Here is a 13,614-nt window from a genome sequence, read left to right as displayed (position 1 = left end):
TGTGAAATGCTGTATTAAATATATACAGTGTATCACAAAAGTGAGTACACCCCTCACATTTCTGCAAATATTTTATTATATCTTTTCATGGGACAACACTATAGAAATAAAACTTGGATATAACTTAGAGTAGTCAGTGTACAACTTGTATAGCAGTGTAGATTTACTGTCTTCTGAAAATAACTCAACACACAGCCATTAATGTCTAAATAGCTGGCAACATAAGTGAGTACACCCCACAGTGAACATGTCCAAATTGTGCCCAAAGTGTCAATATTTTGTGTGACCACCATTATTATCCAGCACTGCCTTAACCCTCCTGGGCATGGAATTCACCAGAGCTGCACAGGTTGCTACTGGAATCCTCTTCCACTCCTCCATGATGACATCACGGAGCTGGTGGATGTTAGACACCTTGAACTCCTCCACCTTCCACTTGAGGATGCACCACAGGTGCTCAATTGGGTTTAGTCCATCACTTTTACCTTCAGCTTCCTCAGCAAGGCAGTTGTCATCTTGGAGGTTGTGTTTGGGGTCGTTATCCTGTTGGAAAACTGCCATGAGGCCCAGTTTTCGAAGGGAGGGGATCATGCTCTGTTTCAGAATGTCACAGTACATGTTGGAATTCATGTTTCCCTCAATGAACTGCAGCTCCCCAGTGCCAGCAACACTCATGCAGCCCAAGACCATGATGCTACCACCACCATGCTTGACTGTAGGCAAGATACAGTTGTCTTGGTACTTCTCACCAGGGCGCCGCCACACATGCTGGACACCATCTGAGCCAAACAAGTTTATCTTGGTCTCGTCAGACCACAGGGCATTCCAGTAATCCATGTTCTTGGACTGCTTGTCTTCAGCAAACTGTTTGCGGGCTTTCTTGTGCGTCAGCTTCCTTCTGGGATGACGACCATGCAGACCGAGTTGATGCAGTGTGCGGCGTATGGTCTGAGCACTGACAGGCTGACCTCCCACGTCTTCAACCTCTGCAGCAATGCTGGCAGCACTCATGTGTCTATTTTTTAAAGCCAACCTCTGGATATGACGCCGAACACGTGGACTCAACTTCTTTGGTCGACCCTGGCGAAGCCTGTTCCGAGTGGAACCTGTCCTGGAAAACCGCTGTATGACCTTGGCCACCATGCTGTAGCTCAGTTTCAGGGTGTTAGCAATCTTCTTATAGCCCAGGCCATCTTTGTGGAGAGCAACAATTCTATTTCTCACATCCCCAGAGAGTTCTTTGCCATGAGGTGCCATGTTGAATATCCAGTGGCCAGTATGAGAGAATTGTACCCAAAACACCAAATTTAACAGCCCTGCTCCCCATTTACACCTGGGACCTTGACACATGACACCAGGGAGGGACAACGACACATTTGGGCACAATTTGGACATGTTCACTGTGGGGTGTACTCACTTATGTTGCCAGCCATTTAGACATTAATGGCTGTGTGTTGAGTTATTTTCAGAAGACAGTAAATCTACACTGCTATACAAGCTGTACACTGACTACTCTAAGTTATATCCAAGTTTCATGTCTATAGTGTTGTCCCATGAAAAGATATAATGAAATATTTGCAGAAATGTGAGGGGTGTACTCACTTTTGTGATACACTGTATATATATATATATATATATTATATATTATTATATTATATATCTTACCAGTTAGGCAGTGCTCCATGCTGAGTGAGAGTAAAGGGGTCACTTTCATGTCCTTGTCTTTCATTTTGCAGGAGTTCTGGTGGTTGGGTCTGATCTAGACTTCCTGTAAAGGAGATCAACCTTAATCACACAGTTCATAATAATATTGCAATACAATATAATGAACAGATAATATGGATGCATTTATATTGTTTAAAAAAAAAGATCCAGCAGTAGCTGGTTGCTTACTTAAGCTGGTAACCCAGAAAATCCTGATCACCACAAATACCTGTTGATGCTGTGCTATGTGAGTTTTGGACTATTTTGGAATATTTTGAGTACTTTCTAGTTTATACAGCCAGTAGCCTAAATTCTTTTAAAAAAACTCTAACACACATAACTTCCCAGCTAACTTACCAAGCCAGTCTAAATAAGAGAAGATTACTTTTTGACAGCAGACCCCATTTTAGGGGAGCAACCAGCTAACACTGGTCTGTACTGGTTTATGCGGTTGCCAACTGTTTGTACTTACTTTCTTTCCAGTCGATTTCAGAATCTGGGGACAAAAAGAAAGAACAGAAATTATGATGAATTTTTTAAAAATACTACTTCAGAAAGTTTTAAAAACAGTACCTAGGCAACTGGGATATACTACCTAATGACTGACCACTAATTAATCTAGCCTAAGCTAAGGTCAGTGATCATGATCCTGACTAATATATGAAAAAATAAACCCACAGAAGCAGCAGTTCTGTAGAAATGAACAAATTTGTAAAAAAAAAAAGTGTGATGAATTGTTTCAAGTGAGCATTGTGTTTTGCGCATACAATTTGTGAAATGTTGTCTTTTTAGTAATCTGTAATATGCTGCAAATATGCTTAGAATTCTCTAATCTGGGATCAGATTCAGTAGTTTCAGTTATGTATCCCATAATAGACCCTTGTGTAAGAGGAGCAGATTCTGGTTCAGGCCACCCAGAGACTAAACACTGAACATCAGCAGCCAAAAATAACAGATGCGTTTGGTGTAAAATCAGGCTCGTTGTAACTGAAAACTGATCAGGTTACACTTTCTAAGCTCCACTGAACACTTTCAGTGACTGACTCAAAGCTGAAAATGTGTGTGTGTGTGTGTGTGTGTGTGAATTGCAGGTTCTGGTTCTTCAGTTTCGGTATTCACTACAAAGCTGGGAAGAAATCCTGAGAGAAAGGAATTTTGTCATTGTGCAATAGGTATGGGGTGGGTGTGGGTGTTTACATACCCTCTGGTTTCTTGTGGATCTGTCGAAACATGCTCCTGTACCAGTCCTTGGGTTTGTTCACACTCTGGGATGCAAAAACAGAGAAATTAGAGTTGATATGTCACCATGTAACAGAGACATGTGAAGCTAAAACAATTAACGGTTAATGCAAAATACCTTTAAAATGTTATTGTTTTTAAAAAATCATATACATTTATATATTTAAGTATATGTGTAATTGTGTTGTTTTCATACATACGATATGATACATACATACATGTGGGACTCATATACAGTGATCAAAAATGAGGTTCAAACCCAAGCTCTGTGCACAGCCATGTCACCACATTTATACAGAATTACAGAATATAGATTTATATAGTATTTATATACTGTAGTATTACAGACATGTATAGTCATCAGAATTAGCAATAAAGTACAGGTTCACAAAAAGTTTTCTTTCACCTGAAATGTGGTCAGTGAGCCAAGACATTCATTAAAGTAAAGGTACTAGTATTTATCATAATATACACTGGTAAAATGTAAAAATCTAAAAGTGGATGCTTGCTAACTGTACTAAATCTATCTATCTAAGCTTCCTTGTTTATTAATTAAAAGCTGGCACCTTTGGGGTAGACACTTACAGATCGGGATGCAATTGGCATGCCTGTTTCATCCACAGGACCGATCCCGGAGAACTTGATGAGCCTTTCCTCTCTAGTTCCGGAGGTACGAGGTAGAGTAGCAGATTGTGGCCCACCATTGGATAATCCATCTGCAAAAGACAATTATTAAGCTTTGTGAATTTTATAAACCCCACACAAATATTGAGCTTGACTAAATCACAAATGCACGTACAGATGCATATATAAGTTATATATAATAAGACATTATCACTTTGTAAAACCTACTAAATGATTTGATGTCACCAGATTTATGGCACAATAATAATAATAAAATAAATGGGCATCTTTATGAATGAATTAGAACTTTACATGACCAAGCGCACCCTATAGAAATCCTAATCACTAGATTTTATCCCCATTGATATCACCACCTTTATTATTTCATAAAGAACTGTAAGATGGTCTAACATTACAAAAAATCAATACTTTAATGACTTCATTCTAGAAAGCTTTAAGAGACAAACAGAGGCTTATTAGCTATAAACACTCACCTGACTTTATTGGAAACACTATACACCTGCTTACTATTGTAATTTATTATTCAGCCAGTTATGTGACAGCAGTACATTACATACAGTTATATACACATGGGTCAAGTGGTTTTCAGAAAAGGAAACATGTGATCTGAGTGATTTTGTATTAATATAATAACAATATTTTGTTAACAGTGTCCTTCCTACAGTGTTGAGATATGTATCATTAGCAGAATTAACATCTTATTTGTGCTAACATGCCAAACAGAGACTGTACCATGTGACTGGCTGGGTCCGTAGTAAGATCCAAAGCTGGGAGCAGGGATTGTATTTCCATTCACTTCTCCAACCTGAAATACATAAGAACGTTTAATTATAAATAAAGCAACAGAGTAGTTCTTCGTGAGTTACAGCTCAACTGAATAGAGGTGGGTTACGCCTGAACCGAATAGAGGTAGGTTATGAATACAGGTGGCTTGCGAAAAGAGGTGGCTTATGAGTAGAGGTGGGTTACAAATAGAAGTGGAATATGAATACAGGTGGGTTGCGAAAGGAGGTAGTTTATGAGTAGAGGTGAGTTACAAATAGAGGTGGAATATGAATACAGGCGTGTTGCGAAAAGAGGTAGATTATGAATAGAGGTGGGTTATAAATACAGGTGGGTGACACCAGAACTGAATAGTGAGTTATGGAGAACTCCAGTTATGTTATAAATACAGGTGGGTTATGAATAGAAGTGGGTTACATAAAAACTGAAAACGTGTGTTTTATCAGAACTGAATAGAGGTGGGTTACACAAAACGGAAAACCGAAGTAATACAGTACTTAAGTATTTTTGGGAGTATCTGTTGTATCTGTTACTTTTCCCTCAACTTTTACTTTCACTCCACTACATTTTATAAATAAAATGTATACTTTTACACCCAGTTTTTACGCGTTTAGCCCTAAACAATAACAACAAGTGAAAAAAACAGTCGTCACCAATAAATAAAAATCCCTTTATTTATTTAGTTTATTTGATGTGTTAAGTAATTGTGTTTTACCTTAATTTTTGTAATTTATTTATGTATTTATAATCCCTCCCGGACGCATTTTAGGTCCCAAAAAGGTGTTTTAGCGTAATTAATGTACATTTATTAAATTATTAAAAGTTTTCCCAGTTTTGGCCACAAGGGGGAGCCAAAGTAAAGCCTGTAACATAAGTCTGTCTTCTGACTGGATCTCCAAAAGTGAAACAGGCCATTTAACGTAATAAAGTGGTTCTTCTAAACATAGTCATTTGTTCATGATGTCATTTGCAAAAATCTCATCTAAGGAAATGAGTAATACTAGCTAAGTGTAAAGAAAACAAAAAGCTAATCCAGTGTAAATACATGCTCTATAGTAGATTATAACTGTAAGGACGATTGTTGGGTGTGTGTGGTTGTTACCCTGTTCTGAGATGGAGGTGAAGCAGCAGATCTGTAGTAGGGACTCAGAGGAGGTGTGGGGAGACCAGGCGAAATCACTACAACGTCCTGGGTCATGTCCGGCGACAGAACATTCCCAGAACTGTCATCTGAGAAAATGATTCGTGAGCCATTCAGATGATCATACACCACCGTCCTCTGAGAGAAAAAGTAGATTTTATTCAGACTTTTATACTAAACAAGGAGGGTAAAATGAACAATGTCGGAAACTGAAGAAGTATTCCGGCTGTAAATGTGGTCTCACAACGTGGTTGAAGGACTGTAAGATTTTTCATAAGATTGTAAGATGTTTCAATTTAACATTTGTCTTTAATTTGTCATGGTGTGTATAATATTTAACACGTCTAGTGCCAGTTGCAATGTCTAAATAACCAAAGATGGTGTTTACTGTAAAAATGTCCCCAGAAATGGTGCTGCCACAATGTCCTCAAAATTAAAAGTCATTTCTGGATGTTAATTATTCTTAGCCTTAACTTATCATTCTGCAGTTAGACATTCTGCATAGTTTTATTTTAAGTTTAACATTCAGTGAAAAAAAAATATTTTCAAAATGTTTCAGCCACAATAATTGCTAACAGGTATAATATGTCAGTTATATAAAGGAAATTATATGGTTCTAACCTTGCAACAACATGAGTTTAAGTATGTATTTCAATTATTGTTTTTGTTAATTGTATAATTGTATTTGTGCTGTAATCATATTTGCCAATTTCACAAAGGCCAACCAGGCAAGTTTAGAAGTGTAAAAGAACGGACTCCAGTCTTCTTACTTCTCCTTCCCTTAATGACTTTTAATATGCAGATATGAGAGGGACGGGCGTCATTCGAATCTATTTAAATGAAGTGGTTTGAGAGAAGCACTCCTTCTTTCAGTACCATTTATCTTGCACTGAGTAGAGAAAGACCCTATTGTGGTTTTCTTTACAGGAGCAGAATAGAAAAAGCTCATTACTAGCCTTTCAGAGGCCTTTTTTATTTATGATCCCTCTGTGACGTTTCCTCTGTCCAGCAAAGTCAACAAGAGGTCAATGTCAATCATCAGTATTACAATTACTCCCTCATTACAGGCTTATGTGTCCAGCAATGGATTTATATGTTGAATAAACTTTGATGCTCCATCTTTCTTGCAGTCTTTTAATTTCTTCAGGGCTTCTCTCGTTGGCAACACACTTTGTCTCTCTGTGACCTGATTTGCACGTTCCTTTTTCTCAGTTGGACCTTCAGGGGTCATGGGAAGATCCCAGCGTTCTCACAGATGGTGAAATCGAATCTTGCTAAATCACGGAGATGCTTTTGTTTGTCAGGGGACCACTGACGATGACTTTTCACATCCATCCAATTGCAGTCCATAAATTGTTTTTCTCTCTGTTTTCCCCAAAGTTTATAGTTTTGTTGTTTGGGAGTTAAGCCACCATTCAGTCTGCTGTTGAATAGTTCCGGCACTGACAAGTTGCAGTAAAGTGAAAAGTACCTCCAGATTAATAGAGAGTGGGTGCCAAATAAAGTTTTAGTACAGGCTGTTGTTTTATGACATGTTAAAAACACTTAGACGTGTGAAAAGTAAGCTATGTCTAAAGAAATTCCAAAATAAAATATGCCTCACAATAAAATGTCATAAAAGATCCAAATTCACACATTGACAATTAGCTACCGAGGATAAAAAACTTTAAGGCAGATGTATTTTTAAGAGAAAGAAGTTGAGGCATTCAAACCCAACAACACTGTACCTGCTGTCAATCAGAATAGTGTTGAATCTAATTGAATGGTGCCAGCTGATTGAATCTTGGAAACAATTGCATGATTATTGGGAAAAAAAACCAAACTTACGGATAGTTTTGTAATGGCAAATTTAAGCTCAAATGTACCTTTTGGAATGGCATTTCTGAAGTCCTGTCCTTAACCCTATTCAGAACATGTAAACTAGTAATGAATTGCACATTTGTTACAAGTGCATGTTAAATTTGACCTCAACGGCACATTATTAAATTCTCAGTGATGTATTCAATGGCAGCCAACCATGTTCAGTTGACTATAATAACTGTGTAGGTATCACAGCACTGACTAGATAGTATACTGGTTAGTACGTTTTCGAGTTTCTAGTGTCTACATTACTAAATGTGCCCATTGACTGTTATTGGAAGTTACTGGTACAAATAAGTGGACTTTTAGTATAATAGTCTCTGTTTGCAACCACTGAAGGTCTTCCGATTAGCCCAGCTGGTCTTAGACGTCTGTACTTTTTTAGTGTGTTAAATATCTAATGTGTTGGCTTGATATTTGTAGAGATGGTTTTGTAAAATCAAACTAAAGATGAAACTGGATTTAATAATATTCCAGCTATTGTCAGGTCTTTATTTTAAATACTAAAAAGTCACTTTTTGCATTGTGGTGATTAATTTCATTGACAACATCATAATAAGATATTTATGGATGCATTAGAAATGAGTAATATAGGATTCTAAGGTTTATGCCTTATCATACCTTTAGCTGGTATGTTGACTTATTGGCTGTGAATATTTGTGCAATATTGACTGAAAGTGTGTATTAAGTGTTATAAGTGTGGTTCCAACCTGGGGCTGCATGTCATCTGTGGTTGTTCCAGTATTTTTCTTCTAGGAAGAATCTTGATTCACGGTCTACAAAGATATCAACCAATAAAAAAGCTGTTGTTAGCAAATGGTTTTATATTTTAACAGACTAAATAGGTACAAATTGCCACAGTTTGGAATAGGATGTTTGACAAGCTCATGTGTCCACATAGTTTTAAAAGTGTCTTGGGATTTCAATAATAAACATACTTTGCCAATAAAATGTCACAAATTTGAATTCTGAAATCTGAAATAAGATTTATATTAAATATGTTCTGCTTCAAAATCAAAACCCTAAAACTTGACTGCAGTGTTGCTGATCACATGGTCAAAAACAACAGCATGAGGTACTTTATCCTAAAAAGCATGGTGATTTAAAGCTCATTTGACTGTGAACGGTGTCATTTGTGTTCCAGCAGCTTCTAATTCATGGTTGTTCTATGGACCAGCCAAATTCTATTCCACGGTAGAGTATCTGACATCTGAGCGAGCTTTGTAAGCTGGTCTGGTTTATGTCAAGGCCATTCAATTAATCAGTGTGTATGGAGACTGGATGACTGTTTGTTTTCACGTGTGCTGACGAACTTGCCATTACCAACAGTAAAAGTAAAAACTGGTCAGTTTCCTTAATCCGGGCATGAACGAGAGAAGATTCTTTTCCTTTTTTATCTCTTCTTGTGAAATGACTCACCAGCCTGAATGGCCATTGCATAACAAGAAAAGAAGCTGTGTGACCTGTTAGTGCTGCGTGTACAAGCATAGTTCACAACAAAGTAATTGTGTCTGAGTGAACATAAGCCTTCCTATCTATAACAGTTGTGTTGTCTTTTGATTACAATGGTTTTTAAAATTGTTATTTTTCTGTTAATTAATGATTGGAATGTATTAATACATATAAAGAAAAAGCATTTTTATTAGTTTTTTGTATATGTACATACTTGGGGTTTTTGTAAGTGTAAACGTCTCATTTAACCCTGTAACATGGCCAAATCAATCCTTGTTGGCGATTGTGGTAGACTACAGCTGATGACTTCTCTGTGCCTTTATAAATCTGAATGCACACATTAAAGAGAGCCACAAGTATTACATGTAAAGAGCAGAAATGCTGTGCAGATCTTAGTAAGTATTTTCATAGTTGTCTATACAACAGTGGTCTGTATTAAAAGGTCGGGAAAAAACCCAAACTGTGACATTGAGCTAAAAGAGAATTTCTTTAGATTAGTTATCAGATGGTCAAAATCAGGTCTGGCATAAATTAGAAACTGCTTAAAAGCCTTTATTAATTTAACACATTGTTTATTGCAAAACTGACACATTCAAACTTGACTAAAACATGTTGAGGAATGTATGAACAAAGACGAGCTTTTTATGATCTAATAAATAAATAAATAAATAACGTTTTGGTCACAAAAAAGTTTGGAACAAAAATGCTAAGACAAAAAGGTAGCACACCAGAGCTTGGATTTAGAATACATCGTATCGAATCTCAGCTCTGCCATCCGGCTGGGCTGGGTGGCCACATGATTGATTGGCTGTTGTCCAGGGTGGGATGAGCCGGACCAGGGTTCCTCATAACTGGTGCAATTACGACCACTGCTGTGCAGGGTTGGGGAATAATGCTGATCAGGGTGTGGCTCTCTGTGCACAAGGCTGATCCGAATAAGAACTCGCCTCGTGCAGTTGAAAAGATGCAGTAGGTACTGCTCACGTGTCGAAGGGGGCGTGTGTCAGTTGCGAAGCTCCTCAGTTAGCAGTGGAGGGTTGTATCGGTAAAGGTGAAGTGTAGCGCAATCAGGGTAATTGAATACGACTAGATTAGGGGAGAAAATGGGGGGGGGGGGATTTCAGAGAAAAAGAGGAAAAAAATTCTAAGACAAATTAACAACAACGTATCTTCTGTGAAACATGGTGGTGAGAGTATTTTGCCCTGAGTGGTGTATGTATATTTTGACCCTTCAAATTCTGTAAACTAAAAAAACACCCATGACATGCCCTTAATAAGTGTATGTAAACTTTCAATATTAATTCTGCTAATGCTGTGTGTGGAGAAATAATAATAATAATCTAAATCTTGTTGTTTGGTTTTTATGTAGATGGGTATGAGTATAATCGCCTTAAACGCCTTCTACTCCTCATTTCAGACTGATATTTCACATAAATGGTTTTGACTCAACTTTAAATGATACCAAAAGCAGCTTACAATGCAACCCACAGAACACACGTACGTCAAAACCTTGTTATTAGTATTCAGGAATTACACTGGCGTGCCCTCACATCTGCATTAGATCATAAATGATCATCTTTGCCATGTTAAATATGTTTAAACAATGTTGCTATTCATGCTATTTAATGCCAGCTACGAGAGAAAACCTATGAATGCTGTTGTTTCTCACTTGTAAACATGAATACGTCAAGACGGCTTTTTCTCGAGATTACCAGGATTAATGGTGTTTTATATAAGGACACACTTAACTAATTTCTTTCTTAAAAGCTAATGCTGGATGAATAAACAAGATCTTTTCCAGTTACCTCACATTCTTCTTATTAGAGCCAGAAAAACTATATTTTGGCAGCATACAAAAACAAACTCATAGCAGCACTGTTCTCTGTTCATGCCTTAAAAGCTAATAAAGTCTTCTGGCCTGGATTGCAGCATGCCTAACTCCCCACGTTTCTATTATCTAAATGACTAGTGAAGGAGACGGGAGAATGTAAAAGGCGGAAAAAACCCAGACAGTGGAGAAAGTAAGCCTGCTATGGATGGGCTTCCTTTTAAGAACCTGGTCATAACACCATCTGAATAACTCTTTACGAACTGACAGGACTTTAAGGTGTGTTTATCCCTAACATAAACAAGTCATTCCAATCTGTTTTTCTCACAGTTACTACTGGGCTCAAGTCTCATTAGTATCACAGAAGGAGGGGATGTCTTTTAAGACTTTATTTAACTTAAATAATGTTTCTTTAGTGTGATCATGATTATAAAAGCTGTCTTAATAATACTGGAACTGTATCGCTATAACAGTCAACTGTTAAAGTTTGATTTCAATGTTTGATTATGGCATAAAGTTGTCATGTCTGGATATTTTAACATTGTCATTCCACCTTTCTAATGCTTAAACACTCTCAAACCTGGTAGCACTGAACACTTGTAGCTGCCACATAGATCATAAAACTGACTTGCATTGGAAGAATGACTAAAAAGTACAACTTATTTTCTCTTCTTAATAAAAAGAAATTAGGCTAAACGCATAATTCCAGTGTATGCAGCCAGTCTTGAAACACCAATGATTTTAGAACTGATTCTTATATATATATATATATATATATATATATATATATATATATATATATATATATATATATATATATATATATATGTGTGTGTGTGTGTGTGTGTGTGTGTGTATGCATTTTTCTTTCCTTTTTCTTTCCTTTTTCTCCCTTTTAGCATGTCCAGTTGCCCGATTGCATCATGCTTCCTCTCCACCAATGCCGATCCCCGCTCTGATTGAGGAGAACAAAGCTAAACCACACCCCCTCCGACACATGGGCAGCATGCCGTATGCATCATTGCTTATAGGCCCAACAGTGGCAACCTGGCAGTGGTGGGGCTTGAACCAGCAACCTTTTGATTACAAGTCCAGTACCTTAATCGCTAGGCTACAACGGCCTATAAAGTTGCTTATAAATGTCTCCAATCTGCCTTTTTCGATCAGTGCAGAGCTTTTTAGACTTTTAAATGGTAAAGTTTTTGGTTAAAATGAATTGGTGAAGTACAACTAGCCTTATTCATATAGACAGTAAAATCCAGAGGCCAAGACACAAAGATAAATTACATTTTAAGCCTTTTCATCTTTTTAGGAACACCCTCAATAAATCCATAAATGTTAGTTTTATATATTACCAGAATATATCATATAGGCATTGCTTAGCTCTTCTTGTGTGTACTGTCTAGCTCTTGTGTGTTAACTCCTGTTATGCGATGTGTAAACACAAAAATGGCAAGCCATAACTGCTGACATGAGACGGCATCAGGCCACATTTTTGGAGCTGATGGGAGAATTAAGGAATTTTACAAGTATGTGTCCAGCTCTGACCCTTCCTCCATGTTTTTCCGGGCGTTTGGTTTCCTCCCACCATCCAAAACAGTTGCCATGCCAACTGGGGATTTCTGTATGAATCATTCATTTCTACTAGTTGCTTCATTCTGGTCAAACCTATGTGATTCTGGTGTCGCCTGGAAACACTGGATGCAAAGCAAAAACACACCATGGACAGTCCAACAGGTATCACATAATTACAATTACTCACCCACCCCAAAGCTAGGAAATAATATGTGTAATCAACCAAATTCTAAATGTTTTTAGGGGGTGGAAGTGGAGGAAACCATATGGGGGAACTGACAGACAGTGACCGTAGGCAAAAGTCGAACCTCCGTTCCCAGGACCCTGGTAACCACTTTACCAGCTGCATCTGAAGGTGGACTGGATACTCCACATTGCTCAGTCATGTGCCTGAGTAAATAAATGCATATGTGTATGTGTGTGTGTGTAAAGCCCTGTCCTCCGCCGAGGACGGTCCTAAGCCCGGCTGCAAAAGGAGGAAGGTGATTGCCCTGGCGAGGTGATCAGAACCAGGAAACTGGGGAAACTAGCCAAGAGACCGTTATGGATTCCGAAAAATTATCGTTTGCGACAAATGCTACTGCATCCGGGGCAGCTGATGCGCCAGCACTATGGTCCCAGGATGCTGGTGGAAAGTCAGCTATGGGCCAAAAACCAAAAAAAACCAAAAACGAAATGCTTTACTCCAAAGTTGGAATTGAAAATCGCCGAATGGAACGTTCGAACAGGGCACCATGTTGGCCAAAAAGAAATCATTGCCCATGAACTTGCTGCATGCAAGATATCGATTGCGGCACTGTCCGAACTGCGACTCACTGGATCTGGGACGATGACCGTGCAGCCACCGGCCATTGACGAAACAATGATGTTGTACTACTCTGGCGGCGACAAACGAGCGGCAGGGGTAGGGTTCATGGTAGATACACGAGCAGCCAGCAGTGTCATAGCTTTCCAGCCAATATCGGACCGGCTAGCAGTCCTCACTCTTCATGGCACCATTCGGGCCCACATTGTCGCAGTCTATGCGCCAACCGAAACCAGCCCAGACCCTGCCAAGGATAATTTCTACAACCATCTTCAGCACACCTTGGACTTGCTCCCGCAGACCGAAGTGATAATCCTGGCTGGCGACTTTAACGCCCATGTTGGCGCGGACAGGAGCGGCTGGGAGACAACTATGGGAAATTTTGGTCATGGCAAGATCAATGACAATGGACTGCGTCTCCTATCCTTCGCCGCCTCTAACAACTTGATCGTCGGGAATACCTGTTTCCGACACCCGCAAAAACATCAGCTGACCTGGCGCAATCCATCCGGCAAGGATTCGGCTATGTTAGACTATATCCTGATAAACAACCGTTTCCGCTCGACACTGAAGGATGTTCGG

General features: G+C 38.6%; 1 protein-coding gene across 5 annotated transcripts in view; it reads right to left on the bottom strand.

Annotated features, from left to right (window-relative positions):
• Nucleotides 1-13,614, bottom strand: part of sorbs3 (sorbin and SH3 domain containing 3) — a 51,029-nt gene that overhangs the window by 19,088 nt on the left and 18,327 nt on the right. For all 5 annotated transcript variants that reach the window (XM_062999298.1, XM_062999297.1, XM_062999301.1 and 2 more), the window contains exons 2-8: nt 8,083-8,148; nt 5,474-5,650; nt 4,321-4,393; nt 3,529-3,659; nt 2,906-2,969; nt 2,177-2,200; nt 1,666-1,768 (exon numbers count right to left, since the gene is read on the bottom strand). In XM_062999298.1, coding sequence (XP_062855368.1) covers nt 1,666-1,768; nt 2,177-2,200; nt 2,906-2,969; nt 3,529-3,659; nt 4,321-4,393; nt 5,474-5,650; nt 8,083-8,094 — 584 coding nt within the window. In that variant the 5' untranslated portion in view covers nt 8,095-8,148. The remainder of the gene's footprint in view (nt 1-1,665; nt 1,769-2,176; nt 2,201-2,905; nt 2,970-3,528; nt 3,660-4,320; nt 4,394-5,473; nt 5,651-8,082; nt 8,149-13,614) is intronic.

Source organism: Trichomycterus rosablanca, chromosome 7 (genome assembly GCF_030014385.1).
Source record: "Trichomycterus rosablanca isolate fTriRos1 chromosome 7, fTriRos1.hap1, whole genome shotgun sequence".
In the NCBI taxonomy this organism is placed as follows: Eukaryota; Metazoa; Chordata; class Actinopteri; order Siluriformes; family Trichomycteridae; genus Trichomycterus; species Trichomycterus rosablanca.
The sequence above is the reverse complement of the archived record's forward strand: the minus strand, read 5'-3'. Positions and strand labels throughout refer to the sequence as shown.